The sequence below is a fragment of the Macaca nemestrina genome, chromosome 6 (assembly GCF_043159975.1).
Source record: "Macaca nemestrina isolate mMacNem1 chromosome 6, mMacNem.hap1, whole genome shotgun sequence".
In the NCBI taxonomy this organism is placed as follows: Eukaryota; Metazoa; Chordata; class Mammalia; order Primates; family Cercopithecidae; genus Macaca; species Macaca nemestrina.
Window position 1 is genome coordinate 149,297,145 of NC_092130.1, and position 26,134 is coordinate 149,323,278.

Sequence of the window (26,134 nt, forward strand, 5' to 3'; positions counted from 1 at the left end):
AAGAGGATCGCTTGAGCCCAGGAGTTTGAGACCAGCCTGGGCAACATAATGAGACTTCATGTCTACAAAATAGTAATTAAAAAAAGCCTAGCATGGTGGCACACACCTGAAGTCCCAGCTACTCAGGAGGCTGAGGTGGGAGGATTGCTTGAACCCAGGAGGTTGAGGCTGCATTGAGCCAAGATCATACTACTGCATTCCAGCTTGGGCAACAGAGCGAGACTCTACCTCAAAAAAAAAAAAAAAAAAAAAAAATTGTGAAGGACATTGACTAAGAGCTCCTTGAGAAGCTAGAGCACACAGAGACCCATGCCTGTAGGAAATATTTCTAAAGAGATCTAAAATTGACAGTCAAAAGGTTATTGTGAAAGGCTGGACTTAAATCTTTTCCCCCTAGATACTAGAAAATACACAACTTATTAAGTTGAAGTATTTGCTTACACTTAAGTCACATATTTTAAAAAGCCACTAAAATCCCATGCTTTAATGATATTAGTACACAATTCAAAACACTGTACCATGGTATCCCCTCACTGGTACTTAGAACACAAATGAAACACATCTTGATAAAGTATCTTCCTATTTGGAATGTGCAAGACATAATTTACTAAGTTGATTCAACTATTAGGGACTGAATTTTATTCTCAAAGAGATGATCACAGAACATGAGAATTAAACATTCCTATAAAAGAAACGGATGCTTTTATTCAACTTGAGTTAAAACCACAATGAATCATATCAGAGTTCATGGGAAGCATAATAAATGAATAGTTAACCACTCATAAAATCAAAGCCATCGACATACTGAGATAACACGCATTAATTAGTGCTATAGTTCAAAACATACCCTTTAACTTATTTAGCACACAAAGTAACCATAAAAGTAATGTCTATACGCTCTAACCAAAATTTTTAAAAATTAAAAATAGCACAATTCTACGATTCTGATTTTACCAAGAAAATAAACCTTTTTTTTGGCACATGTTGTTCTATCAAAATGGAAAGCTAAGTCAGGCTGCTCTGCTTTTCACAACATAAATAAGCATTCATGCTATCACACTCGGGAAATTAACTCGGTGACAAAAAATTCACTGGAAAATAGAATCCTTGGAAAAATGGGGTCAGGTGCCATCCACTGAGAGGCAATGATAATGTGTGTCCTTGGTTATTAGCACAAAGTCAGGCAGCACACTATAATTTTAGCTACATGCAACTCTATAGGAACACATGTGGCCTGAAAGTTACATGCAAGGGTGAAAAGAACTGCTGTGTTGGGACTGAGGAATGATGGGTGTTTGTTTTTCTTTAAATGTCATTTCACCTTTTAAAGGAAAATCAATCAAGTAGGTAGGTAAAAATTACTGAACTAAACAGATACTAAAGATCAGAAGACTGGCAAATTGAGAAAATCCAGTTTCATGACAAGAGTGACTCAGGAAGGATGTCTCAGTCATGAAGAGGGTGGTGGAAGACAGTTTATATCTTTGGGTATTTATGGCAGGTCAGAATTAAAGATTTAACTTTTTCCCTTACTATTTACATAAAAAGCTGGTTTATCTGAAAAAAGTATCAATCCAGACTTGCCAATAAAGTGGCACTCAGGGACTGTATTATTGATCTACAACGACCGCCTGGAGGCACAAAAGACCCTGAAGGACTTTTTTGATTAGCAAAACAAAAACAAAAACAAAATCAGAAAAGCAAAAAACAGTTAATTTTTGTTTGGTCAAGTTTACTCAACCAGACCACCTTGATACCAACAATGCTGGAGAGCATTTGGCAAGAGCAGGACCACAATGCCAAATTCCTTGGAAAGGTAGACTTCCTGTGATAATTTCACGGATTGGCAAATTTGTGGGTTTTTTCCCATAGCAGCTTTTGAGAATGTTAGTTTCTGGCTGGGGCAGTGGCTCACACCTGTAATCCCAGCACTTTGGGAGGCAAAGGCAGGTGGATTGCTTGCGCCCAGGAGTTCGAGAGCAGCCTGGGTAACATGGTGAGACCCCATCTCTAATTTTATAAAATTAAAAAAAAAAAAGAGAATGTTACTTTCCTATAAGGCCAGGGTGTCTTAAGTACTAAGACATGCCTGTTGTTGTCCATTCCTTCATAACATTTCTCATAACCCATAATTTATTTCTCATCTGTCTTCTCTGAAAGGGCAGGGGCCTTGTCTATTCTGTTCATTACCATATACCCCAGCACTTAATAATGTCTGGTACATGTAAGTGCTCAATAAATATTAGTTCAATGAATAAATGAAGTATGAATGAATCTCATACAGTCCAATAGACCTGGGGGGAAAGTGGAAAAAACAAAAACCCTAAAAAAATACTTAAGGAAGACAGATAAGCAACAGTTCTATCAGTTGGGGTTATTAGATTTGATGCCAAAAAATTTACCATCATTCCACAACTGAAAATAGTTGTTTAGAGATTCAAAATATCTGAAAGATTTCAATTGAAAGTTAATATAAAAAGTGTTCTCTGGAAGACTCATTTACAAATAAATTAATTAAAGGCCTGTTACTAAACCAAGATACAACAGGAGCCCAATGTTTTGTTTGTTTCAAGATGGAGAAGACTCTGCTGCATACACTTGGAGGTCTAGATTTCCATAGAGGGCACGTAGCATATTGAGGACCTTTTCTTGAATGCTGTCAACTTGGTCAGAAGGACAGTAATCATCCAGGCTTGACCTAGAACCAAGAAGAGAAAGAGAAAGAAGAAAAATACACATAGGATAAAATCACACTGTGAGGAAAAGCTGCATGTGTTGATTTCAATGTAAAACAGAAAGTAAGGTGTGCTGAATTTTGGATCAATATCAGTTGAAAGCTAGTAAAAGTTTACCTTATGTTAGGCACCTCACATAAATTATGTTCTTTAATTTTCACAGCAACTCTATGAAAGAGGCACAATCAGTATCCCTTTAAAGATATCTGAAACAAAGAGATTAACCTGTGCAAGGTGAAATGTGGCGTGAGCCTTAGTGCTTGATTGCTAGACCACTGTTTGCCTGAAAGTGAGATGTTGCTTGGGAATACAGGGGCTTAGTATCTTAGTGATGAGACATCTTTTATTATGTGTGCGCTAGGGCTAGAAATGATGAGAGTCGAGGTTTTCCAACTGATAAAAGGATTCTATTTCTAAAAATGATTTGTTAACCACAAAATTATAAAGGATCCACGGCTTGGTCCAAAATGAAATGTGGCGATGTGCTGGTGTTGGATTTACTTTCCTAGGCAGTAGGAAGCAGAAAAGAGCAAAGTAGGTTGGGGCAGATATCTGTATTTTGGGAGTCTTTCCAGAACTTACCAACTACAACCTGAGTTGCACTGGGCAGTTACAATGCTCCTGCCAATTACAACTGGATTAACCAGTGCCTCCTAGTTCTGGATAAGGGTGAATAAAGCCTTCTAGAGGATAGAGTGAGAAGAGCAGCACAGAAATCTTTATAGAAGGAACTGGAATTAGTTATCTGGCCTACTCCTTAGTACAAGTATTTCAAACCTAAAGAGATAATCTGTAAGACCACTGATAAACTCCATACTCTGGTAACCAGGCTATTTTTGTGGCTTGATGTGAAAATTTAAGACACAATAAATAATATAGAGAAACTTTATTTTTATTTTTAATTTTTCTTGAGATAGTCTTGCTCTGTTGCCCAGGCTGGAGTGCAGTGGCACAATCTTGGCTCAATGCAATCTCCTCCTTCTGGGTCCAAGCGATTCTTCTGCCTCAGCCTCCTGAGTAGCTGGGATTACAGGTGCCTGCCACCATGCCTGGCTAATTTATATATTTTTAGTAGAGACAGGGTTTCACCATGTTGGCTAGGCTGGTCTTGAACTCCTGAACTCAGGTGATCTGCCCACCTTGGCCTCCCAAAGTGCTGCGATTATAGGGGTGAGCCACCAGGTCTGGCTTGAGAAACTTTATTAAATACTAACATATACATATGGACAAAGGCCTACTTTATTTTTTGAGACAAGAGCTTTCTTTGTTGTTTAGTGGCATGATCATGGCTGATTGCAGCCTCAACCTCCAGGGCTCAAGCAATCCACCCACCTTGGCCTCCCAAAGTGCTGGCGTTACAGGTGTAAGACACTATGCTCAGCAAGACCTACTTTAAAGTGTCATATGTAAAAACTCAATTTATAAGTCTTAACAAATAAAGCGTACTGCAATACTTTTGGAAAGATTTTTGACTTTTTTTTTTGAGACAGGGTCTCATTTTGTCACTCAGGCTGGAGTGCAGTGGTGTGATCTTGGCTCACTGCAGCCTCAGCTCCACAAGTAGCTGGGCCTACAGGCACATGCCATCACGCCCAGCTAATTTTGTGTGTGTGTGTGTGTTTTTTTTTTTTGTAGAGTCAGGGTTTTGCCATGTTGCCCAGGCTGGTCTCAAACTCCTGAGCTCCAGCGATCCACCCACCTCCAACTCCCAAAATGCCAGGATTACAGGTGTGAGGCCACTGCACCTGGCCAATTTTTGACTTCTTTAAACACTATTAGAATGGTTCTTGATGGGAGCTACTCCCATGAAGGTGTTTTGAAAATCTCTTAGTACATTTTTGATTGACACAATGAATAGGGGACGCTACTGACATTTAGGGGACTGGGACAACAGGGCTGGGCTGCTAGAGGGCTTGCAACAGGTAGGATCATCCTGCAATATGAATAGCTGTCCCGTGTCTTGAATGTTTTCAAAGTCTACTGAGTACTCATGTAAGTGAAAAAGTGATTTTTAATTTTTTGAGCCTATGACATAGTTTGGCTGTGTCCCCATGCAAATCTCATCTTGAATTGTATCTTCCGTAATTCCCATTGCAGTGGGATGGACCTGGTGGGAGATAATTGACTCATGGCAGTGGTTTCACCCATACTGTTCTTGTGGCAGTGAATAAATATCATGACATCTGAGGGTTTTATAAGGAGAAACCTCTTTTGCTTGGTTCTCATTCTCTCTTTGCCTGCTGCCATCCATGTAAGACATGACTTGCTCCTCCTTGCTTTCTGCCGCGATTGTGAGGCTTCCCCAGCCACGTGGAACTATAAGTTACATTAAACCTCTTGCTTTTGTATATTGCCCAGTCTCAGGTATGTCTCTATCAGCAGCATGAAAACAGACTAATACAGCCTAGAATTGAACACTTTATTATATAGAAAAGTATTTTTAAAAAATGCATTAAATATGAACTAAATTTTCCAGGAATGCAACTACTCTGTAAATTGGGGAAAGACTGGACTTTAACTGCAGATCCTTATGAAGAGACTGTTCAATGACTGAAAAATGTCATTATGGCAGTGCTGTTCATGGCATCTGGTCAACACATGGTATCTGCATTTGTAACTGCTACATTTACATCATGTAGTGTAACTGCTATAGTACATTTTTAACTGCATGTCTTAAATATGTGAGTCTAGTTTGGCATTTTAATATATTTTATTATCAATTACTTTAATTCCTCCTATGTGTATAGGTATTATGTGTATAGTAGGTTATATTACATATATAATGTATATTATCTATGTATATTATGAATATTATCTATATATATTTAAATTACATATAGGTAGGTTATATTATATGAGGTTTCAGAATGATAAAAGGATGTTACAAAATGTTTGTCATGAATTACATATTATTAGCCTGAGTACTTAAAGTACTTATTTTAGAACCTCATACTTCCATACAAAACCAGCCCAAAAATTAACATAGGAAAGCATTATTAAATTGTTATAACTATTCAGCAATTATATTCAAATTTAAAACATGGCAGCAGCTAAATATTAATTGGTAGGACCCAGAAATGAGAATTCTTGTGTTCATCTGAATCTTACCAACTGCAAAGACAAGATAACAATAACTACATTGTTTGCATATCATCACTAACAGGGAAGAGAAAAAGGCCAGGTGCGGTTGCTCATGCCTGTAATCTCAGCATTTTGGGAGGCTGAGTTGAGTGGATCACCTGAGGTCGGGAGTTTGAGACCAGCCTGACCAACATGGAGAAACCCCGACTCTATGAAAAATACAAAATTAGCCAGGCGTGGTGGTGCATGCCTGTAATCTCAGCTACTTGGGAGGCTGAGGCAGGAGAACTGCTTGAATCCGGGGGGGCAGAGGTTGCGGTGAGCCAAGATTGTGCCATTGCACTCCAGCCTGGGCAACAAGAGCGAAATTCCTCTCAAACAAACAAACAAAAAAAACCAGGGAAGAGAAAATACAACATCTAAATTTTGAGCTGAGTAGGTAAAAAAAATTGTATTATTTTATTAGTAATCATTACATTTACCTACAGAAATTTTATTAGCTTCCTACTGCCGCTATAAAAAATTGCCACAAACTTAGTAGCTTAAAGCAACACTAAATTATTATCATATACTTTTGGAGGTCAGAAGTCCTAAAATAAAGGTGCCAACAGGGCTGCATTCTTTTTGTAAGATCCCAGGCATAATCTGTCCCCTGGCCTTTTCTAGCTTCTAAAGGCTGCCTGTGTTCATGGCCTCCATCTTCAAAGCCGGCAGGGCAGAATTTTCGAATCACTCTCTCTGATTCTGACCCTCCTGCCTTTCTCTTCTAAGGACCCTTGTGATTACACTGGGCCCACTTGGTGAATCCAGGAGAATCTCATCTCAAAATCCTTGAGTTAATCACACTGAGAATTCCCTTTTGCCATATAATGCAACACATTCACAGGTTCCAGAGATTAGGATGTGCACATCTCTGGTTTGCCATTATTCTACCGAACACACTTACCTTGCAATTGTCACAAGAGTAGGATTTGGTAAATTTTTCAGTAAATAATGCACAGATTGAATAAGATACTCTATTTCTTGTTCTGTGCTGATGTGGTGAGGAAGTTCTGAATAATCGCAGGTTAAACCAGCCTGGTGAACCTGAAAATAAGACAAAAATTACACTGTATGACAGTTGTTTTTATAAGCTTCTTTAATCATTAATGGCCTTATTGACAAATCTTTACTTTTAAAGATGTGCATATTTTCAGGGTATATGTGATAATTTAATACATTCATACTAGCATATAAAGATCAAACGAGGGTAACTGGACTATCCAACACCTTAAATATGACAAACTTTTAATTTTTAATATCTTTATGCTTTGGGATTATTTTTTCTCTAACAGTTTCTATGTCATAAAAGTTATCTGCTCTCTGAAGTGTTGGTAGAACTCACCTATATACTGTCTGGGCCAGATGCCTCTTCTTAGAATAATTCTTTACTTCTTTATTGTATGATTATTGGTCTTTACTTAATTTTGGTAATTCGCATTTTCTATCAAATTATCCATTTCATCTAGATTCTAAAAAGTTGAGGCCAGGCATGGTGGCTCATGCCTGTAATTCCAGCACTTTGGGAGGCTGAGGCGGGTGGATCGCCTGAGGTCTCAGGAGTTTGAGACCAGCCTGACCAACGTGGAGAAACCCCGTCTCTACTAAAAATACAAAATTAGCTGGGTTTGGTGGCACATGCCTATAATCCCAGCTTCTAATCACTTGAACCCGGGAGGCAGAGGTTACGGTAAGCTGAGATCGTGCCATTGCACTCTAGCCTGGATAACAAGAGTGAAACTCCGTATCAAAAAAAAAATAAAAATAAAAAGTTGATACAAAACTGTACATAATATTCTCATCTCATTTTTAACACATTATTTTACTTACTTTTAAAATATTAATACATGCAACTAATACTATATTCCAAGCTTTGAGAGGATACAAGATAAAATATATTTGTCCTACCTTATTTAACCAACTGTTTTCTTGTGTATCCTTTATGTGTAACCATAGACTACTGCCATCTACATATGTGTTTTAAATTTAAATGAATGATGTCCAGTCTTAGCACTAAACTAAACTTGCCTGAAAGTTAGAAGTGGCTCACATGCTACCATTCTGCAACCTTAACTTTAATGTTTTGAAAAATGGAACTTAACTATGTCATAGTTTTGCCTAGAGTATACAAGTGCAAAGCATGAAAAAACACACTAATCAACTATTTTACTAGAGGCTCTGGATACACATCAACAATTTAACTGGCAATAATCAGTCAGTGTGATAAAAGGATGAATTCTGAATGTTCATTTTGCCAAAATGGTAAAACTATTTAGCGTTCTATCTCTGCAGCTGTAGGCACATAATAATTGATTATATAATATGTGACTGAACCCCAGCCATTCCCTGTCCCCCAAAAAACATCAAACCCACCCAGCGAAAAAAATCCAGATGCAATGTAATGATTAAAGCAGACCTGCCTGCAGACATATTTGATAATATTGTATGAGCTCAAAGCATTTTCTCTTTTTAAATATGACACAAAGTCTCACTCTGTTGCCCAAGCTGGAGTGCAATGGCACGATCTCAGCTCACCATAACCACCCAGGTTCAAGCAATCCTCCTGCCTCAGCATCTCAAGTAGCTGGGACTACAGGCGTGTGCCACCACATCTGGCTAATTTTTGTATTTTTTGTAGAGACAGGGTTTTGCCATGTTGCCCAGGCTGGTCTCAAACTCCTGGGCTCAAGTGATCTACCTGCCCTGACCTCCCAAAGTGCTGGGATTACAAGTGTGAGCCACTGTTCCTGGCCTCAAAATATTTTCAAACCTTAAGTATCTTGTAATAATCTTAAATACCATTTTTTAAAAAATGTAAGTCTTGGCTGAGCATGGTGGCTCACGCCTGTAATCCCACCACTTTGGGAGGCCGAGGCAGGTGGATCACGAGGTCAGGAGATCGAGACCACGGTGAAACCCCGTCTCTACTAAAAATACAAAAAATTAGCTGGGTGTGGTGGCGGGCACCTGTAGTCCCAGCTACTCAGGAGGCTGAGGCAGGAGAATGGCGTGAACCCAGAAGGCGGAGCTTGCAGTGAGCCAAGATCACACCACTGCACTCCAGCCTGGGCGACAGACAGAGACTCCGTCTCCAAAAAAAAAAAAAAAAAAAAAAAATGTAGGTCTTGGAAGCATTTACTCAGGGTAACTTGAATGTATGCTCCTGGAAAAAAAAAAAAAGTTAAACAAAACAGTGTAAGTCTTGGATTTGCTCAGGTTTCACCAAAATATTCTTTTGCTCATTATATGGTTTTGCTGTATCTCCACTCAAATCTCATCTTGAATTGTAACTCCCACAATTCCCATGTGTCATGGGAGAAACCCAGTGGGAAGTGATTATGGCAGCAGATCTTTCCGGCACTGTTCTCATGACAGTGAATGAATATCAGGAGAACGGATGGGTTTTTTTTTTTGTTTGTTTTGTTTTCTTTGAGACGGAGTCTCACTATGTCGCCCAGGCTGGAGTGCAGTGGCACTATCTCGGCTCACTGCAAGCTCCGCCTCCCGGGTTCATGCCACTCTCCTGCCTCAGCCTCCAGAGTAGCTGGGACTACAGGTGCCCTCCACCACGCCTGGCTAATTTTTTAGTAGAGACGGGGTTTCGCCATGTTAGCCAGGATGGTCTCCATCTCCTGACCTCATGATCCGCCTGCCTCAGCCTCCCAAAGTGCTGGGATTACAGGCGTGAGCCACCGCGCCCAGCCAAGATCTGACGGTTTCATTTTTTTTGAGACAGAGTTTCATTCTTGTTGCCCAGGCTGGAGTGCAATGGCACAATCTTGGCTGACCACAACCTCCACCTCCTGGGTTCAAGCGATTATCTTGCCTCAGCCTCCCAAATAGCTGGGATTATAGGGATGTGCCACCACGCCTGGCTAATTCTGTATTTTTCATAGAGATGGGGTTTCTCCATGTTGGTCAGGCTAGTCTCGAACTCCTGACCTCAGGTGATCTACTCGCCTCGGCCTCCCAAAATGCTGGGATCACAGGTGTGAGCCACCGTGCCCGGTCAGAGATCTGATGGTTTTAAAAACAGACGTCTCCCTGCAGAGAAGCTGTCTCTTCTTGTCTGCTGCCATGTGAGACGCGTCTTTCACCTTCTGCCATGTGAGACGCGTCTTTCACCTTCTGCCATGTGAGACGCGTCTTTCACCTTCTGCCATGTGAGACGCGTCTTTCACCTTCTGCCATGATTGTGAGGCTGCACCAGCCATGCGGAACACTAAGTCCATTAAATCTCTTTCTTTTGTAAATTGCCCAGTCTTGGGTATGTCTTTATCAGCAGTGTGAAAATAGACTAATACAGTAAATTGGTACCAGTAGAGTGGGGCACTGTTGAAAAGGTACCTGAAAATGTGGAAGCAACTTTGGAACTGGCAGAGGTTGGAACAGTTTGGAGGGTTCAGAAGAAGGCAGGGAAATGTGGAACGGTTTGGAACTTCCTAGAGACTTGTTGAATGGCTTGGACCAAAATGCTGATAATGACACGGACAATGAAATCCAGACTGAGGTGGTCTCAGATGGAGATGAAGAACTTGCTAGGAACTGGAACAATGGTGACTCTTGTTATATTTTAGCAGAGACTGGTGGCATTTTGCCCTCGCCCTAGAGATGTGTGGAACTTTGAACTTGAGAGATGATTTAGCATATCTGGTGGAAGAAATTTCTAAGCAGCAAAACATTCAAGAGGTGACTTGGGTGCTGTTAAAGGCATCCAGTTTTTTTATTTTTATTTTTTATTTTTGAAATGGAGTCTTGCTCTGTCACCCAAGCTGGAATGCAGTGGTACCATCTCGGCTCACTGCAGCCTTTGCCTCTCAGGTTCAAGCGATTCTTTGCCTTAGCCTCCTGAGTAGCTAGGATTACAGGTGTGTCCTGCCACACCCAGGTAAGTTTTGTATTTTCAGTAGAGAAGGGGTTTCGACACGTTGGTCAGGTTGGTCTTGAACTCCTGGCCTCAAATGATCCACCCGCCTTGGCCTCTCAAAATGCTGGGATTACAGGCATGAACCACTGCACCTGGCCAAGGCATTCAGTTTTAAGAGGGAAACAGAGCATAAAAGTTTGGAAAATTCTCCAGCCTGGGCTACAGAGCGAGACTCCGTCTCAAAAAAAAAAAAAAAAAAAAAAAGTTTGGAAAATTTGCAGCCTGACAATGTGAAAGAAAAGAAAATTCCATTTTTTGAGAAGAAATTCAAGCTGGCTGCAGAAATTTGCATAAGTAACGAGGAGCCAAATGTGAATCCCCAAGACAATAAAGAAAATGTATCCAGGGCATGTCAGAGACCTTTGCGGTAGCCCCTCCTGTCACAGGCCTGAAGGTTTAGGAGGAAAAAATTGTTTCATGTGCAGGGCTCAGTGTCCCAGTGATGTGTACAGCCTAGGGACTTGGTGTCCTGTGTCTCAGCTGCTCCAGCCATGGCTAAAATGGACCAATATAGAGCTCGGGCTATGGCTTCAGATGGCCTTGGCAGCTTCCAGTTAGTGTTGAGCCTGCGAGTGCACAGAAGTCAAGAATTGAAGTTTGGGAACTTCTGCCCAGATTTCAGAAGATGTATGGAAATACCTGGATGCCTAGGCAGAAGTTTGCTGCAGGGGCTGGGCCCTCATGGAGAACCTCTGCTAGGGGCAGTGTGGAAGGGAAATGTGGGGTTGGATCCCCACCCAGAGTCCCTAGGGGCACCACCTAGTAGAGCTGTGAGAAGAGGGCCACTGTCTGTCCTCCAGACCCCAGAATGGTAGATCCACTGTTTGTACCGTGTGCCTGGAAAAGCTGCAGACACTCAACACCAGCCCATGAAAGCTGCCAGGAGGGAGGTTGTACCCCGCAAAGCCATAGGGGCAGAGTTGCCCAAGACAATGCGAACCCACCTCTTGCATCAGAGTGACCTAGATGTGAGACATGGAGTCAAATATGATCTTTTTGGAGCTTTAAGATTTGACTGAAGATGGACTTCAGACTTGCATTGCCCCTTTGTTTGGGCCACTTCCTCCCATTTGGAACGGCTGTATTTACCCAATGCTTGTACATCCATTGTATCTCGGAAGTAACTAACTTGCTTTTGATTTTACAGGCTCATAGGTGGAAGGGACTTGGCTTGTCTCAGATGAGATGTTGGACTGTGGACTTCTGAGTTAATGCTGAAATGAGTTGAGACTTTGAGGGACTGTTGGGAAGGCATGACTGGTTTTGAAATGTGAGGACATGAGATTTGCGAGGGGCCAAGGGTAGAATGACATGGTTTGGCTGTATCCCCACCCAAATCTCATCTTGAATTGTAACGCCCACAATTCCCACATGTCGTGGGAGGAACCCGATGGGAGGTGATTGAATTGTGGGGGTGGGTCTTTCTTGTGCTGTTCTCATGATAGTCAATGAGTCTCATGAGATCTCATGGTTTTAAAAACCGGAGTCTCCCTGTACAATCTCTCTTTTCTTGTCTGTCACCATGTGAGACATGCCTTTCACCTTCCGCCATGACTGTGAGGCCTCCCCAGTCATATGGAACTGTAAGTCCATTAAATCTCTTTTGTAAATTGCCTAGTCTTGGGTATGTCTTTATCAGCAGTGTGAAAACAGACATCTCTTATTTATTTTTTATTTTTTGAGACGGAGTCTCGCTCTGCCGCCCAGGCTGGAGTGCAGTGGCCAGATCTCGGCTCACTGCAAGCTCCACATCCCGGGTTCACACCATTCTCCTGCCTCAGCCTCCCGAGTAGCTGGGACTACAGGCGCCCGCCACCTCGCCCGGCTAGTTTTTTGTATTTTTTAGTAGAGACGGGGTTTCACCGTGTCAGCCAGGATGGTCTCGATCTCCTGACCTCATGATCCGCCCGTCTCGGCCTCCCAAAGTGCTGGGATTACAGGCTTGAGCCACCGCGCCCGGCCGACATCTCTTATTTTAAAGAATACCAGCAAATTCTTATACATGCAATCAATACTTAAATCAATACTTCAGTTTTAGTCAAAGTGGTCTGACTGTATTCCATAAGTAAATAAAATATGCAAACCCAGCTTACTGAAGTAAGAGAAAGACCACACTAAGAGGCAGGAGACTTGGAAGTCTTAGCCCTGGCATCAAATCTGAGAAAAGTCACTTGAACATTTTTTTTTTTTTTTTTTTGAGACGGGGTCTCACTCTGTCACTCAGGCTGGAGTGCAGTGGCACGATCTGGGCTCACTGCAAGCTCCGCCTCCCGGGTTCACACCATTCTCCTGCCTCAGCTTCCCGAGTAGCTTGGACTACAGGCGCCTGCCACCATGCCTGGCTAATTTTTTGTTATTTTTAGTAGAGACAGGGTTTCACCATGTTAGCCAGGATGGTCTCGATCTCCTGACCTCGTAATCTGCTGGCCTCGGCCTCCCAAAGTGCTGGGATTACAGGCGTGAGCCACTGTGCCTGGACACTTGAATATTTTAAGCTGTAGCTTTCTCATCTCAAGTACCAGGTCAAATGGGAAAATATATGCTTCAAAGACTGCAAAATGATATACAAATAAATTATGACTAAAAGTATCTTTGGCTATAGCATTCAGATCCCTGTTGACAAATAGCTAACACATTTAAAACGTGCTAGTCACAGCTCTCTCTTTTTTCTTTTCTTATGGTTTTTACAAACAGAAAAGTTTTTAAATAGGGAGGAAAAGAAGGAAGGAGGAAGGGAGTATAAATAGTCATCAATAAAAAATGGACCATTTTAGAAATTGTGTACTTTTCTTTTGTCTGGTAAAGAGAGATCTGACCCCAGACAAAACTAAAAAAATACACAGGACTTTTGCTTCATAAGTAGAATTGAGGAAAAAATGTTTTTCCTGGAAAACTTTTCCAGGAAAACAGTATTCTGTTTCAATATATGTATTTTTTTCACTCATTTCTTTTCTTAATAATTATTTCACACTTCACAGGAACACAAACAAAAATGAACCACTTTAACAAAAAGCAAATTCTTCTACCCAGAAAATTGTCTTTACAAAGGGTCAATTTTACATGTTAATATAAAATATTTACCATTTCATAGTCTGGTACTTCCATCCGTTTTTTCAAACTCTGTACAAGGGGAACTAGTGATTCCATTCTGGAAAAAAGCCATCCCACTCAATTAAACATCACAACCACCGCAACTAAAATGACAATAGTAAATGATACATTATACTAACATTTACCATAATAACATGCTTCATATGGTACTTGGGAAATAAAAGATGCTGTCCAAATATCTTAAAATATTAAGAAATAAATGTTTCCTGTTTTCTCACCCAAAACATTGATATAACCATTGAGGCTTTTAAGGTATTAAGTTTAGGTGGACCTTTTGGAAGCTCTGATTGGCTAATGCTTCTAGTGTTTTAATTCCTCCTCCACAAATATTCACTAATTTGCTGGGAGTAAAAAAAGAAAGAAAAAAGGAGGCATGGAGGCCTGCCTGCTTGCCCACTTGTCCTGTTACTTTTTCCTTTTTATTAATGACATTTTCTAGGCTTCTGGACCCTAACCAACCACCTCACTTCCCTAGACATAGTGAAGCCTCTATGCCGAGGGTCTGGCTCTTTAGGGTCATGGTTAGTTTGGGGAGACTTTTCTTTCAGTGTCATCTACTTTTCCTTTATGCTATTTTTTCTCCCTTCAATACCAAGCACAGTCTAAACTCACTACTGTTGCAGTCTCATCATATCTTCAAGTCTGTATTAGAACTCCCTGCTGGTGACGAGAAGCTAACTGGGCATGCTCAGTAGGCAGAGTGGGTTTCAGTGGAAGTCTGTGGGCTGGACTTAGGATTCCAAGGTTTCCAGGCCTATTTTGTTGTTGTTGTTAAAGTTTTAAACTTAGCTTGAGACTTCATGAAATAACAAAATAATAGGATTTTTCAGTATTTCTAGGAAGACTCCTGTCCTGTGACTTACTTCTCTATCTCCCTCTTCTATCATTTCAAAAAAGAAGGAATCATTTTAGAACCCTATACTGAAGAGGAAAAAGCATTAACTGATTTTTTTTTTTCTTTTTTTGAGATAGGGCCTTCCTCTGTCACCCAGGCTGGAGTGCAGTGGTGCGATCTCAGCTCACTGCAGCCTTGACCTCAAGTGATCCTCCCACCTCAGCCTCCCAAGTAGTTGGGGCCACAGGTGCATGACACCATGCCTGGCTAATTTTTTGTATTTTTTTGTAAAGACAGGATTTCACCATGTCACCCAGGCTGGTCTCGAACTCCTGAGCTCAGGCGATCTGCTCACCTTGGCCTCCCAAAGTGCTCAGATTATAGGCGTGAGCCACCATGCCTGGCCATTAACTGATGTTAAAGTGCCTAATCAATACTTACTGATGTGATTAATATTACTGTGAATTATTCCTCCACATCACTGCTTTGTTAGTGTCAATAATTAAAGCTTTATGATGTTTACATTTTAGGGATGCTTCTGAATATTTTAAGTAAAAATTACAATGAGTATTTTGAATAGATAATACATGCACATAGCAAAAGAAATAATTTCTCACTCGTATACTTCGTCATTTAGCCATAGAATTCCTTTCCCCAGAGGCAACCACTGTTCCAGGTTCTTCCATATTCTTCTAGAGATCTGCTGAATTATTTTTAATAACCATAACATGACAAATCTTAGTGGTTGTTCATGTTCTGGCCTAAAGTATTATTGATTCTAATTTCCCATTTTATCTTGCTACCTTACAACTGATTTTCTTTTGTTTACACTAGAGAGAATAATATGACAGTTTGTGGGAGATTAGTTTTAAAATAAGCTAGTTCTGGTTTTCCTATGCTCATGGAGACCAAAAAGTTTGTCTGATGGTTTTAGTTTTCTGGCCGTTTGAGATTACATGATTTAAGACTTATTTTAGAGAAAAATCACTGTAATATTTATGCCAATATTCTTTCACGCCAGCTTCAATACCAAAGGCTTTCACTCAAAAAGAACTCTCTTCACACTTTCAAGGTAATATGAACAGTCAGTCAAATAAATGACCTGATGGAGAATCTAGCCTTCAAATACTGTTCCTTCATGTCAGTTTTTGCACTGGGGTTTTTTTTTTTTTGTGTGTGTGTTGTTTGTTTGTTTTTTTGAGATGGAGTCTCACTCTGTCGCCCAGGCTGAGTGCAGTGGCGTGATCCCTGCTTACTGCAAGCTCCGCCTCCCAGGTTCACTCCATTCTCCTGCCTCCTGTAGTCTCCTGTAGCTGGGACTGCAGGCGCCTAACACCACGCCCGATTAATTTTTTCTTTTTTTTGTATTTTTGGTAGAGACTGGGTTTCACCGTGTTGGCCAGGATGGTCTCGATCTCCTGACCTCGTGATCTGCCCGCCTCAGCCTCCCAAAGTGCTGGGATTGCAGGTGTGAGCCACTGAGCCCAGCCAAGTTTTCGCATTGTAATTTACTTGTCAAGTAATTTACTTTTCTGTTGTTAGGTTAGTATTTTTTTCTTATTCTACTTAGGACAGGGAATGCCTAGGTACTACTCATCTTTACTTCTCTTTAAGACCTCGTACAGTATCTCATATTTAGGGGCAGCTACCGCACAAAGACTAAAAACATGCCTACTTACTATGTGACTTTGGCCAATTTCCTTAACCTTGGTTTTTTCATCTATAAAACTGACATAATAAGAATAAAACCATAAGGCTGTTGTAAGGAGTACATGAGATAAGGCAAGGAAAAATATTAGATAAAGGGTACACAGAATATACTCAATAATGTCTACTGTTGTTAGTAAATGTGTTGAAATTTAATACTAATTCTTTTTTCTCTCTCTTTCTTTTTTCAGACAAGTCTCTGTCACCCAGGATAGAGTGCAGTGACATGATCACAGCTCACTGCAGACTCAAACTCCTAGGCTCAAGCAATCCTCACACTTCAGCCTTCCAAGTAGCTGGGAGCAGCGGCTGTAGTGGCTACAGGTAGGTGCCACCATATCTGGCTAATTAAAAAACTTTTTTTTAGAGACAGGGTCTTATTGCATTACCCAGACTGGTCTGGAACTCCGGGCCTCAAGTGATCCTCTCCTACCTCAGCATCCCAAGTAGCTGAATACTAAGTTTTTAAAAGCAATGTATCTTGCAAATTTAGGAACATATCTAGGACCGAAAGTTAGTAGAGTTGGGGGAAAAAAATGTTTGAGAGTCTTACCCAGGGTTTGAAGCCCATCTCTGTACAGTTTCTTCATCATCACCATCACACAAATCGGCAAAAGTGGCTTCTAAATCCTCTAACTGATGAATTCGAGTATCAACAATATCTACCAAATCTTCCTTAAAATACATTGAAAAGCTGAGATTACATAGTTATTCTTTCAAAAAACGAGCAACATTCCATTACAAAAAAAACTTGGCTCTATTAGTTAAAACATAATTTTCAAGGACTAACCATGGGCTTTGCCAATACACACACACACACACACACACACACACACACACACATACACACACTCACTTTGAGCAGTCTTTGAGATCACTGTAGTGATTTGCAAGATACTACTAGTTATATGATAAATGAATAAAACCCCAAAGAAACAAATGGAGGATACCTCTGTTAGGTTGGTGCCAGGTTTCTTAAATTTGTACAGCTCTTGTAAGATTTTGTACTCTTCCTGGAAAACAAAACAAAAAATCCACATACCAGAAAAAAAAAGTTAAAAATTTTTAGTGATATGCTTTAAGGAAGAGACAGCCTTGCTTGCGATACAAGAACATCTTAGATAATTATTTAAAAGTTTGTATGGGAGAATGAGGCAAAATGTATACTTTAGATTTTTATCGTAATAATTTTATTGTAAATATTGTAAAATTTATTTTATTGTAAATATCACTTCTTCAAGGCAACTCTATCCAGCTGGGCATGACAATACTATGTAAAAATTACCTAAGGAAGCATACTTGGTGGCTAATGGGTCATGACATGAAAATATTTTAAATAATATTCCACTATATAAATGGCATGTCCTAGGATATAAACAGACTTTAGCTATTTACAGGAAATACACGTATCTTTAATAACAACAACAAAGAACTCCCCATGTCCACTTTGCAGCCATTTCTCTAACAATAGAAGAGAACTCTGAAGTACAAAGGCAATACTGGAGGCAGAACGTCAAAGACATAGAACCTCGGTCAGGAGGCTCCACTAAGGGGAGAAAGAGGTTTGCCATACAAACTTTGTAGGATAATGTTTCCCCTTGTTTAGCACAGCTACATGGATCCATTATATAGGTGGGTACACCTGGCCCCAGTAATCCTATTTAGGAGTATTCTCGGAAAGAGGTTATACCCAAGAGCTAAAATTCATTAAGCACAATGTTGTGGCATATCTTCAGCGCTTTTTCATTCATTATAACAATCCTGAGTTGGGTATGACTATTATTCTGATTTGGTACTTGAAGAAACTATGGGTCAGAAAGATTAAGTAATTTTCCTAAGATCATATAGCTAATAAACAGTAGAGGTAACAGTAGAACTTAACTCCCTTAACTATTGAACATGCTTCTTTTTTTTCTTCTTTTTCGAGATGGAGTCTTGCTCCGTCACCCAGGCTGGATGGAGTGCAGGGGTGTGATCACGACTCACTGCAGCCTTGACCTCCCAGGCTTAAGTGATCCTCCCATCTTGGCCTCCCGAGTAGTGGGACCACAGGCACGTGCCACTATGCCTGGCTAGATTAAAATTTTTTTTTTTTTTTCATAGAGATGGGATCTTGCTACATTGCCTACACTGTTCTCAAACTCCTTGGCTCAAGTGGTCCTCCTGCTTTGGCCTCCCAAAGTACTGGGATTATACGCATGAGCCACTGTACCCAGCCTGAACATGCTCTTAAAAAAAAAAAAAAGATGAACACCTGTCTTTCCTAATGATGTTTTAAAAATTGCCACTAAATAATAGAGTGTAATACATGTTTTAAAAAAAGTCTATTGTACCAAAGGGTCTAAAAGTGTTCCCAGGTTTCCTGATAGCACTCTAAAAGGAATAACTGCCACTGAATTTCTTATGTAACCTTCTAGAAACTTTCATTACAAATATTTACTACAAACATTTAGGTGAGTAATCAGGCACGTCACTGTTTAAGGAATAATCCGTTACACAGGATTTATATATAGAATATCTCTGGAAAGATACACAAGAAACTGACCACAGTATTCGTTTCTGAAACAAAGAACTGAGGGAATAGGGATAAGAGAGTGCTGTTTTTCAATGTACACTTGTCCCTTGGTATCCGTGGGGGATTGGTTCGGGGACCTCCTGTGGATACCAAAATCTGTGGTTGCTCAAGTCCCTGATATAAAATAGTGTAGTATTTGCATATAACCTATGCATACCCTCTCATATGCTTTAAGTCATCTCTAAATTACTTATGGTATCTAATACAGTGTAAATTCTATGTAAACAGTTGTTATATTGTATTGTTTTTTATTTGTATTATTTCTTACTCTTGTATTGTTATTTCTAGTTGTTTTTTATTTTTTCTGAATATTTCCTATCTGTGGCTGATTAAATCCATGGATACAGAGGGCTGACTGTATATATCTGTACTGTATGATTTAATTTTTATCCATCACCCATGTATACATTACCCCAATTAATAAATGCAAAATAATGAATACTGTCTACAGCAGGAGTTGGCAATCCACAGCCTATAGCCTGTTTTTGTATGGCCCTCAAGTTAAGAATGGTATATACAACTTTAACAGGTTTAGAAAACAACAGAAAAGGGTATTAGTAGAGAATGTGAACCCCAAAGCCTAAAATAATTGCTAGCTGTCTGTTTAAAGAGTTTGCTGACTCCTCATCTAGAGAAAAGCCACACAATTCTCAAGATCTATGTGTTAAAAATATAATATTTACCTGAGTGAACATTTCTTTGAAGGGATTCTTCACTGAAAAAAAATCCAAGTCAATATCTAAAACAAATGCCTTCCCTTTCTTCAAAATTTCCAGAATCTCCCCAGTGCTGGCGGCAGTCTGGCATTCCTGATTTTCAGAAGAACATGAACGTGATGGTTCTAGGCAAGTCTGGTCACTTCTCTGTGTCGCTGTCTCCTTTTCCAGTCCTTCTGAAGAAGAGTCACAGTTAGTAGAGGCAGTGTTTTCCGAATCTTCCAGGTCTAGCTTTGGTTTCTTAGCAGAAGACACTGCATCGTTTTCTTCTTGATTGTTACACAGTTTATAAGGTTTTACCATAATTACATCCAATTGTAACGGTTTTTGGTTCTCTAGCTGGTCTTCAGGTACATACAGACCATCACTTAGGAAGTAATGATCTGTACTTGTAACCCTGAATCAGAGGAAAAAACGATTTTTAAGAAGAATGGGAAAATTAGTTGACATTTCACTATGGCATGGCAGAAATATAAGAATGGACCTATTTGACAAAAACTGAGAGCAGTCTCTAGTATTTGTACTTCCTGTTCTTCTGTAGAAATAGCATTCCTCAAATTCTTAGCTGGACACACAGCTGCCCCACATAAAGACTACATTTCAGTCTGCCTCGCCTGGTGTGGCCATGTGATTAAATTCAGGCCAGTGGTTGTGAATGGAAGAAAAGCATACAGAGCTCTGCTCTCCTGTTTCCTGCTGACTGGCATATGAACACAGAGGTGGCAAGCCACCTTGGACTATAAAGACAAGGGCAGTATTCTAGAGACGGTGGTGCAAAAAGATAGAAGGAACTAGGGTTCCCCAAACTCTAGAGCTGCCACATAGGCCTGGACTGTGTACACTGAATTCTAATATAAGAATAAACTCTTGTTTAAGCCAGTGTTCCTTTGTTCTCTCTCATACCAGCTGAATCTTTATCCAAAAAATCATTGAAGAGAAAAATTTCATCTGGAAATAATTTCTCTTCATAGAAACTCCCCGACATATTTTACAGCTTTGTTAATTTCTATATAACTGTAATATTTTCAATATGAAAGGTGACTAGGTAAATAAACAGTGAAGCCAAATACTTCTTCTAGAGGCATGCCTTACCCACCTAAAATAATGGTTAATATTTATTTCCCACTTGCCTTCTCCCAGCATACACAGCTGTAAACTGTAAAAGCTATTTTCCAAAAATAGATTGACATAGTAAAACTAATGTCCAAGCTTATTAAAACTGTACAACCCTAAGATGAGGCTGTATCCCCCAACCTAAATTAATATTCTTTTTAATAACAGCAGTTTTCCCGTGTTCCTATCATACAAACATACAAATATTTGTCAAACTAAACACCTACATGTATATGTGTCTATTCCATAAAGTTTTACTTGCAGGATTAACCAAAATCATGAATCAAAATCTTCCAAAATTGTTAATCAGACACAGAGTTTCAAATGTCTGTGTCAGATTGCTGAAAATTATTTGATTTTGTAGGTTAAATCAGGCCTACCCACGGAAGTACTCAATAAAAACCCTACTACTATTTCACACATACCAGTAGTATGTACAATATTTATATGCTGAATCTTAATTATTTCTTTTGAATTATATCTGAAATAAATACAATTTTCATATATCACAACAAAGCCATTTGTGTGAATGATAAGAATATATACTACAAAAGTTAATTGTGTCATTAAGAATAAATTAGAAATAAAGTATCATTTTCAATGAGGAAGACCATCTGATTTTCAACGTATTACCATTTCATTCCACTATCCCTAAGGTTCTAGAATGTTATGGCTATACTGCTTAAAATATTTATCCCATTATAAGAGAATTTTAAAGTCAAGAACATATTGACATTTCTAAAAGTATTATAGTATCACAAGATACACAAAACATTGGTTAAATAGCTTACACAATAAAAACAGTTGCACATGTATCTCAAGTCAGAGGATACTGTAACTTACTTTAGATTAAGTACTTATCTGAAACTACTTATATTATAATCAAGAAAATTAAAGCCCAAATCTACTTATTCAGCAGTTGGATTTATAAAAAAATCAAAGTGAGATAATTTTGCCCTTTCACTACTAATTATTGTTTTTTTTTTGAGAGGAGTCTCATTCTGTTGCCCAGGCTGGAGTGCAGTGGCACGATCTTGGCTCACTGCAAGCTCCGCCACCCAGGTTCATGTCATTCTGCCTCCTCAGCCTCCCGAGTAGCTGGGACTACAGGTGCCCGCCACCATGCCTGGCTACTTTTGTTTCTGTATTTTTAGTAGAGATGGAGTTTCACCATTTTAGCCAGGATAGTCTCGATCTCCTGACCTCGTGATCCGCCCACCTCGGCCTCCCAAAGTGCTGGGATTACAGGTGTGAGCCACTGCAGCAAATTCAGCAGACAACAGTTACATTGAAAGGAAATAGTAAAATGTACTACTGAATATATAAATCTATAAAATACTTCAATGGCTTAAGGAGTTAGTCACCAATGAAGCCCAAATTCCAAAGGATAAAGATCATATTCAAAATCTAATTTGACCAGCAACTAAATATAAATGGTACATGAAGAACATCAAGAGACTTAAAAGTTTGTTCTTCATGTTTTGAGAACTCTTTGGAGAAGTTGAGGCTTAATCTGATCCTATTTGTGTGCAGAGACTTATGAAGTTATTATAGGAATCCGAAATAAGAAACATTCAATCACGTCCATATTCACAAATATGAGGAAATTACCTGATTGTTGTGGTAGAAGTGTCTTTACCTACTAAAAAGTGGTGTTTTCCCTCTCTGATTTGCTGAGCCCATGTGGGATGAAACCATACTACATGTGAAAAATGGCCAGCATAAACCGCAGGCATAATCCAATTTTCAATACTTAATTCTCTGGAAAAGAAATAGACAACATTAGAACTTTAAAAGTGTTTTTTTTTTCCCCAAGTGTAATTTCATCCACAACATTTTAAGACCACAGGTCTCAAAGTATGGTCCCTTGAGTGGTTCCTAAGACTTTTTCAGGGACATCACTATTACAAAACTATTTTCATGAAAATACTAAGGTATTATTTCCTGTTTTCATTGATTGACATTTGCAAAGATGGTACAAAGGCACTGGTGGGTTAATGTTCCAACATTAATTAAGGCAGCAGCACCAAACTGTTAGTAGTTACTATATTCCTCATTACCAAGCACTGCCAAAATAAATAAATAAATAAATATAAAAGTTTCATTTGAGAACATCTTGATTTTATTAAATTTCCATCTTGAGTATACATTTTAAAATATTCTGTGTGACAAAATGAGAGATGCACAGAAAGCTCTCCTGCTATGTAGTCTGAAGCACAACAGTTGTCTCAACAAAAAGCACTTGTGACTGAAATTTGAGGTGAACACCATTTATCTTGAAAGAAGTGATCAATAAACTATGGTTATTCACACTTGATACTGAATTGCTGAATTCCACATTTCAAATAAGCTTTAATAAACTACTACTTTTCAAGTTTTGGTGCACTATCAAAGAATATTCACAATTATCTGAAGAGGCTATGAAAATACGCTTTCCTTTTCCAATTACATGTCTGTGAAAGCCTGAATTTTCATCATATTTTTCAACCAAAACAACATACGGCAATGGACTAAATGCAGAAATAGACATGAGAATCCAATGGTCTCTATAAAGGCAAATATTAAAAGGATTAAACATTGGCCAGGCTGTTTTAGTAAACAAAGTTTTTTTGGTTTGTTTCTTTTAAGAGATGGGGTCTGGTTATGTTGCCCAGTCTGGAGTGCAGAGGCTATCCACAGGCTTGACCACAGCCTGGAACTGCTGGCCTCATGTGATCTTCCCACCTCAGCCTCCTGAGTAGCTGGGACTACAGGCTCATCCACCATGCCCAGTTTGTAAATAAAGTTTTATTGGAACACAGCTACTGTCATTTGTTTACACAGTGCCTGTGATTGTTTTCACACTACAAAGGCAAAGGTAAATAGGTACAACAAAGACCATATGGCCAGCAAACCTAAAATATTTACTAACCTGGCTCTTTAAGAAAGTTGTCAACACTTGTTGTAAATAAAATGAAAAAGGCAAAAAGACAAACAAAAACCCCCAAACCCATGAGTTTAGCAAAGTCTATTTCCTATAATTACTTATTATCTACCGCAAATTGTACTTCAAACACAAAAGACCATGAATAAAATCACATATTACCCGAAGAGTGTTTCCTTATCAAACACAGTGTCTGCTGGCATATTCACAGGAATAAGGAGGTCTGGATGTGAGTCGAAATGTAAAAAACTTATATTACTGGCAGGAAGATGCTTTGAGCCTATGGCCCGGTATATAAAGGGTAGAACCTGTAAAAGACACAGGCACACAATCAGAATTAACACTGAAACCATTAGAACACACTCAACTGCAGACTGAAAAATGCTAAGTAATGCACATAATTGAAAGCATACTATGTTGCTGAAAAGTGGAAAAAGATAAAATTTATTGTAGATGGTGCAGATGATAATAATCTCCAGCATTACTTTGTCCTCAGAACTTCCAACCTGCACCTCTAGCTGCCTTCCTGCTGCCACCTCCAACTCAACAGGTCATGTGGGGAAACAGACCAGGACTGGGGCTTAGGAACAAACTACTGCTTAATGCCTGTTCTAACATTAACTAGGTGTTCAAGGTATCCTAGGTCTCAAAGTATTTTTTTTTTTTCCTTTAAAAAGGGATAGGGTCTTGCTCAGTCACCCAGCCTGGAGAGTAGTGGTGTGATCATGGCTCACTGCAGCCTTGGGCTCCTGGGCTCAGGCGATCGTCCCACCTCCGTCTCCTGAGTAGCTGGGATTACAGGCATGCACCACTACGCCCAGCTAATTTTTTCACTTCTATTTTTGTAGTGATGGGATTTCGCTCTGCTGTCCAGACTGGTTAGGGTCTTTTTGGTACCCTTAGAATGGTGGAGTTGGGCTAGGTGGTCCATAAAGGCCATTTCTCCTCTTACATCTTCTCTAATTCTAGGTTTAATACCTAATTTGAAAGCACCGTCTAACCTAGGCTTTCTCATTCTCTCAAGGTCATAGACACTATATCCAGGTCCTGAGAAACCTATCTTCCTCTCCTATTAACTGTCACTATCAGTAAATCCCTCTTATGTTTTAACATCCATAGAACCGCCTCCCATCCCAAGCCTACTGATGCTACTTTAAAACAAATTTATTAGATCCATGGGCCTCCTTTGTTGATTTGGAAAAGTCTAGATTAAGACACCAATTTAGCTACTGTAAATCAGCACGGCCATAAACATGGTAACCCCTTTTAGTGTTTATCTATGCAGGGCACTGTCTTAAAATATCTATTTTTTTACACAATATGGGCCGTGTGCAGTAGCTCACGCCTGTAATCCCAGCACTTTGGGAGGCCGACGGGGGCCGATCATGTGAGGTCAGACGTTCAGACCATCCTGGCTAACATGGCGAAGCCCCTTCTCTACTAAAAATACAAAAATTAGCTGGGCAGGGTGATGTGTGCCTGTGATCCCAGCTACTCAGGAGGCTGAGGCAGGAGAATCGCTCGACCCCAGGAGGCGGAGGTTGCAGTGAGCCGAGATCGCGCCACTCACCCCAGTGTGGGCAACAGAGAGAGACTCCGTCTCAAAAAAGAAAGAAAGAAAGAAAGAAAAAAGAGTTTTAAACACAATATGCACACAATAATACTCCTAACAGCCCTGTGAGTCCTACGATTACTGTCCCCATTTCAGATCAGAGCCCACGTTTCAAGCATAAGGCCTCCCCCATCTAAACAGCAGGGCTGTGGTGGCGATTCCAGGAGACACTTGGAAGCCACAGTTAATTGCAGGTTACGGTCACAGGGCTCTGCAGCCAGCCTGTCCGGGTTTGAATCCCGACGCCACCAGTTGTTTGGTCCTGGGATTTGGGGGCAAACCGAGGTAAATAAGTTGCCCCGACACGTAGGAAGCGCCCATAAATGTCAGTTCTCATTCTTCCTAGTTAGTTGTTTTGGGGTCCTCCCCACAGCAACGGAATCGGGCAGTTTAACTGAATCGGGAGGCCAGACTCTCTGGCCTCCGATGCTAAGGTTGCGCCGTCTGCTTGGCCCTCTGAGCGTCACGGTTTCCGCTGATTCTGCCCCAGAGCCCGGCCGCCGTCCACTCACCTCTTGATGATCCTCCACCACCCACACTGGGAGCTTGGGGTAACGCCGAAGACCAGCGCGCCCTCCCGCGGAGTCACTCATGTTTTTGCGACCGTCAGCTTTGCAGCAAAGCGGTGGCAGCTGGAGAAGACCCGGGAAAGCCGGCGCCTCAACCCGGCCTTCCCTCTCCGGGCGGACGCGCTCCCTCACCCGGTTGTGTTTTTGGATTGGAGGACGTAGAAGGAGGGGGCGGGCTCCAAAGGGTCCTT

General features: G+C 40.2%; 1 protein-coding gene across 3 annotated transcripts; it reads right to left on the reverse strand.

Annotated features, from left to right (window-relative positions):
* Positions 1-469: 469 nt before the first annotated feature.
* On the reverse strand, positions 470-26,079 carry C6H5orf22 (chromosome 6 C5orf22 homolog). Of its 3 annotated transcripts, XM_011726573.2 has the most exons (9): positions 25,887-26,076; positions 23,925-24,070; positions 22,451-22,600; positions 19,694-20,123; positions 17,386-17,448; positions 16,989-17,110; positions 13,864-13,930; positions 6,763-6,902; positions 470-2,698 (listed from the first exon to the last, which is right to left on the reverse strand). In XM_011726573.2, the coding sequence occupies exons 1-9, from the start codon at positions 25,965-25,967 to the stop codon at positions 2,569-2,571; spliced, it is 1,329 nt and encodes a 442-aa protein (XP_011724875.2). In that variant the 5' UTR covers positions 25,968-26,076; the 3' UTR covers positions 470-2,568. The 3 variants fall into 3 exon arrangements, with proteins under 3 accessions (XP_011724875.2, XP_011724876.2, XP_070955170.1); XM_011726574.2 differs by lacking the exon at positions 23,925-24,070 and having other exon boundaries at positions 25,887-26,055; XM_071099069.1 differs by lacking the exons at positions 470-2,698; positions 6,763-6,902 and adding an exon at positions 9,472-10,400 and having other exon boundaries at positions 25,887-26,079.
* Positions 26,080-26,134: the final 55 nt, after the last annotated feature.

What these genes read in the sequence shown, in the direction of transcription:
- C6H5orf22 (XM_011726573.2), bottom strand. Translation starts at nt 25,967, where the DNA reads ATGAGTGACTCCGCGGGAGGGCGCGCTGGTCTTCGGCGTTACCCCAAG. An exon ending in TGGTGGAGGATCATCAAGAG is followed by an intron (nt 24,071 to 25,886) that starts GTGAGTGGACGG and finishes TGTCTTTTACAG; the next exon opens with GTTCTACCCTTTATATACCG. An exon ending in AAGTACCAGACTATGAAATG is followed by an intron (nt 6,903 to 13,863) that starts GTAAATATTTTA and finishes TCTTATTTTCAG; the next exon opens with GTTCACCAGGCTGGTTTAAC.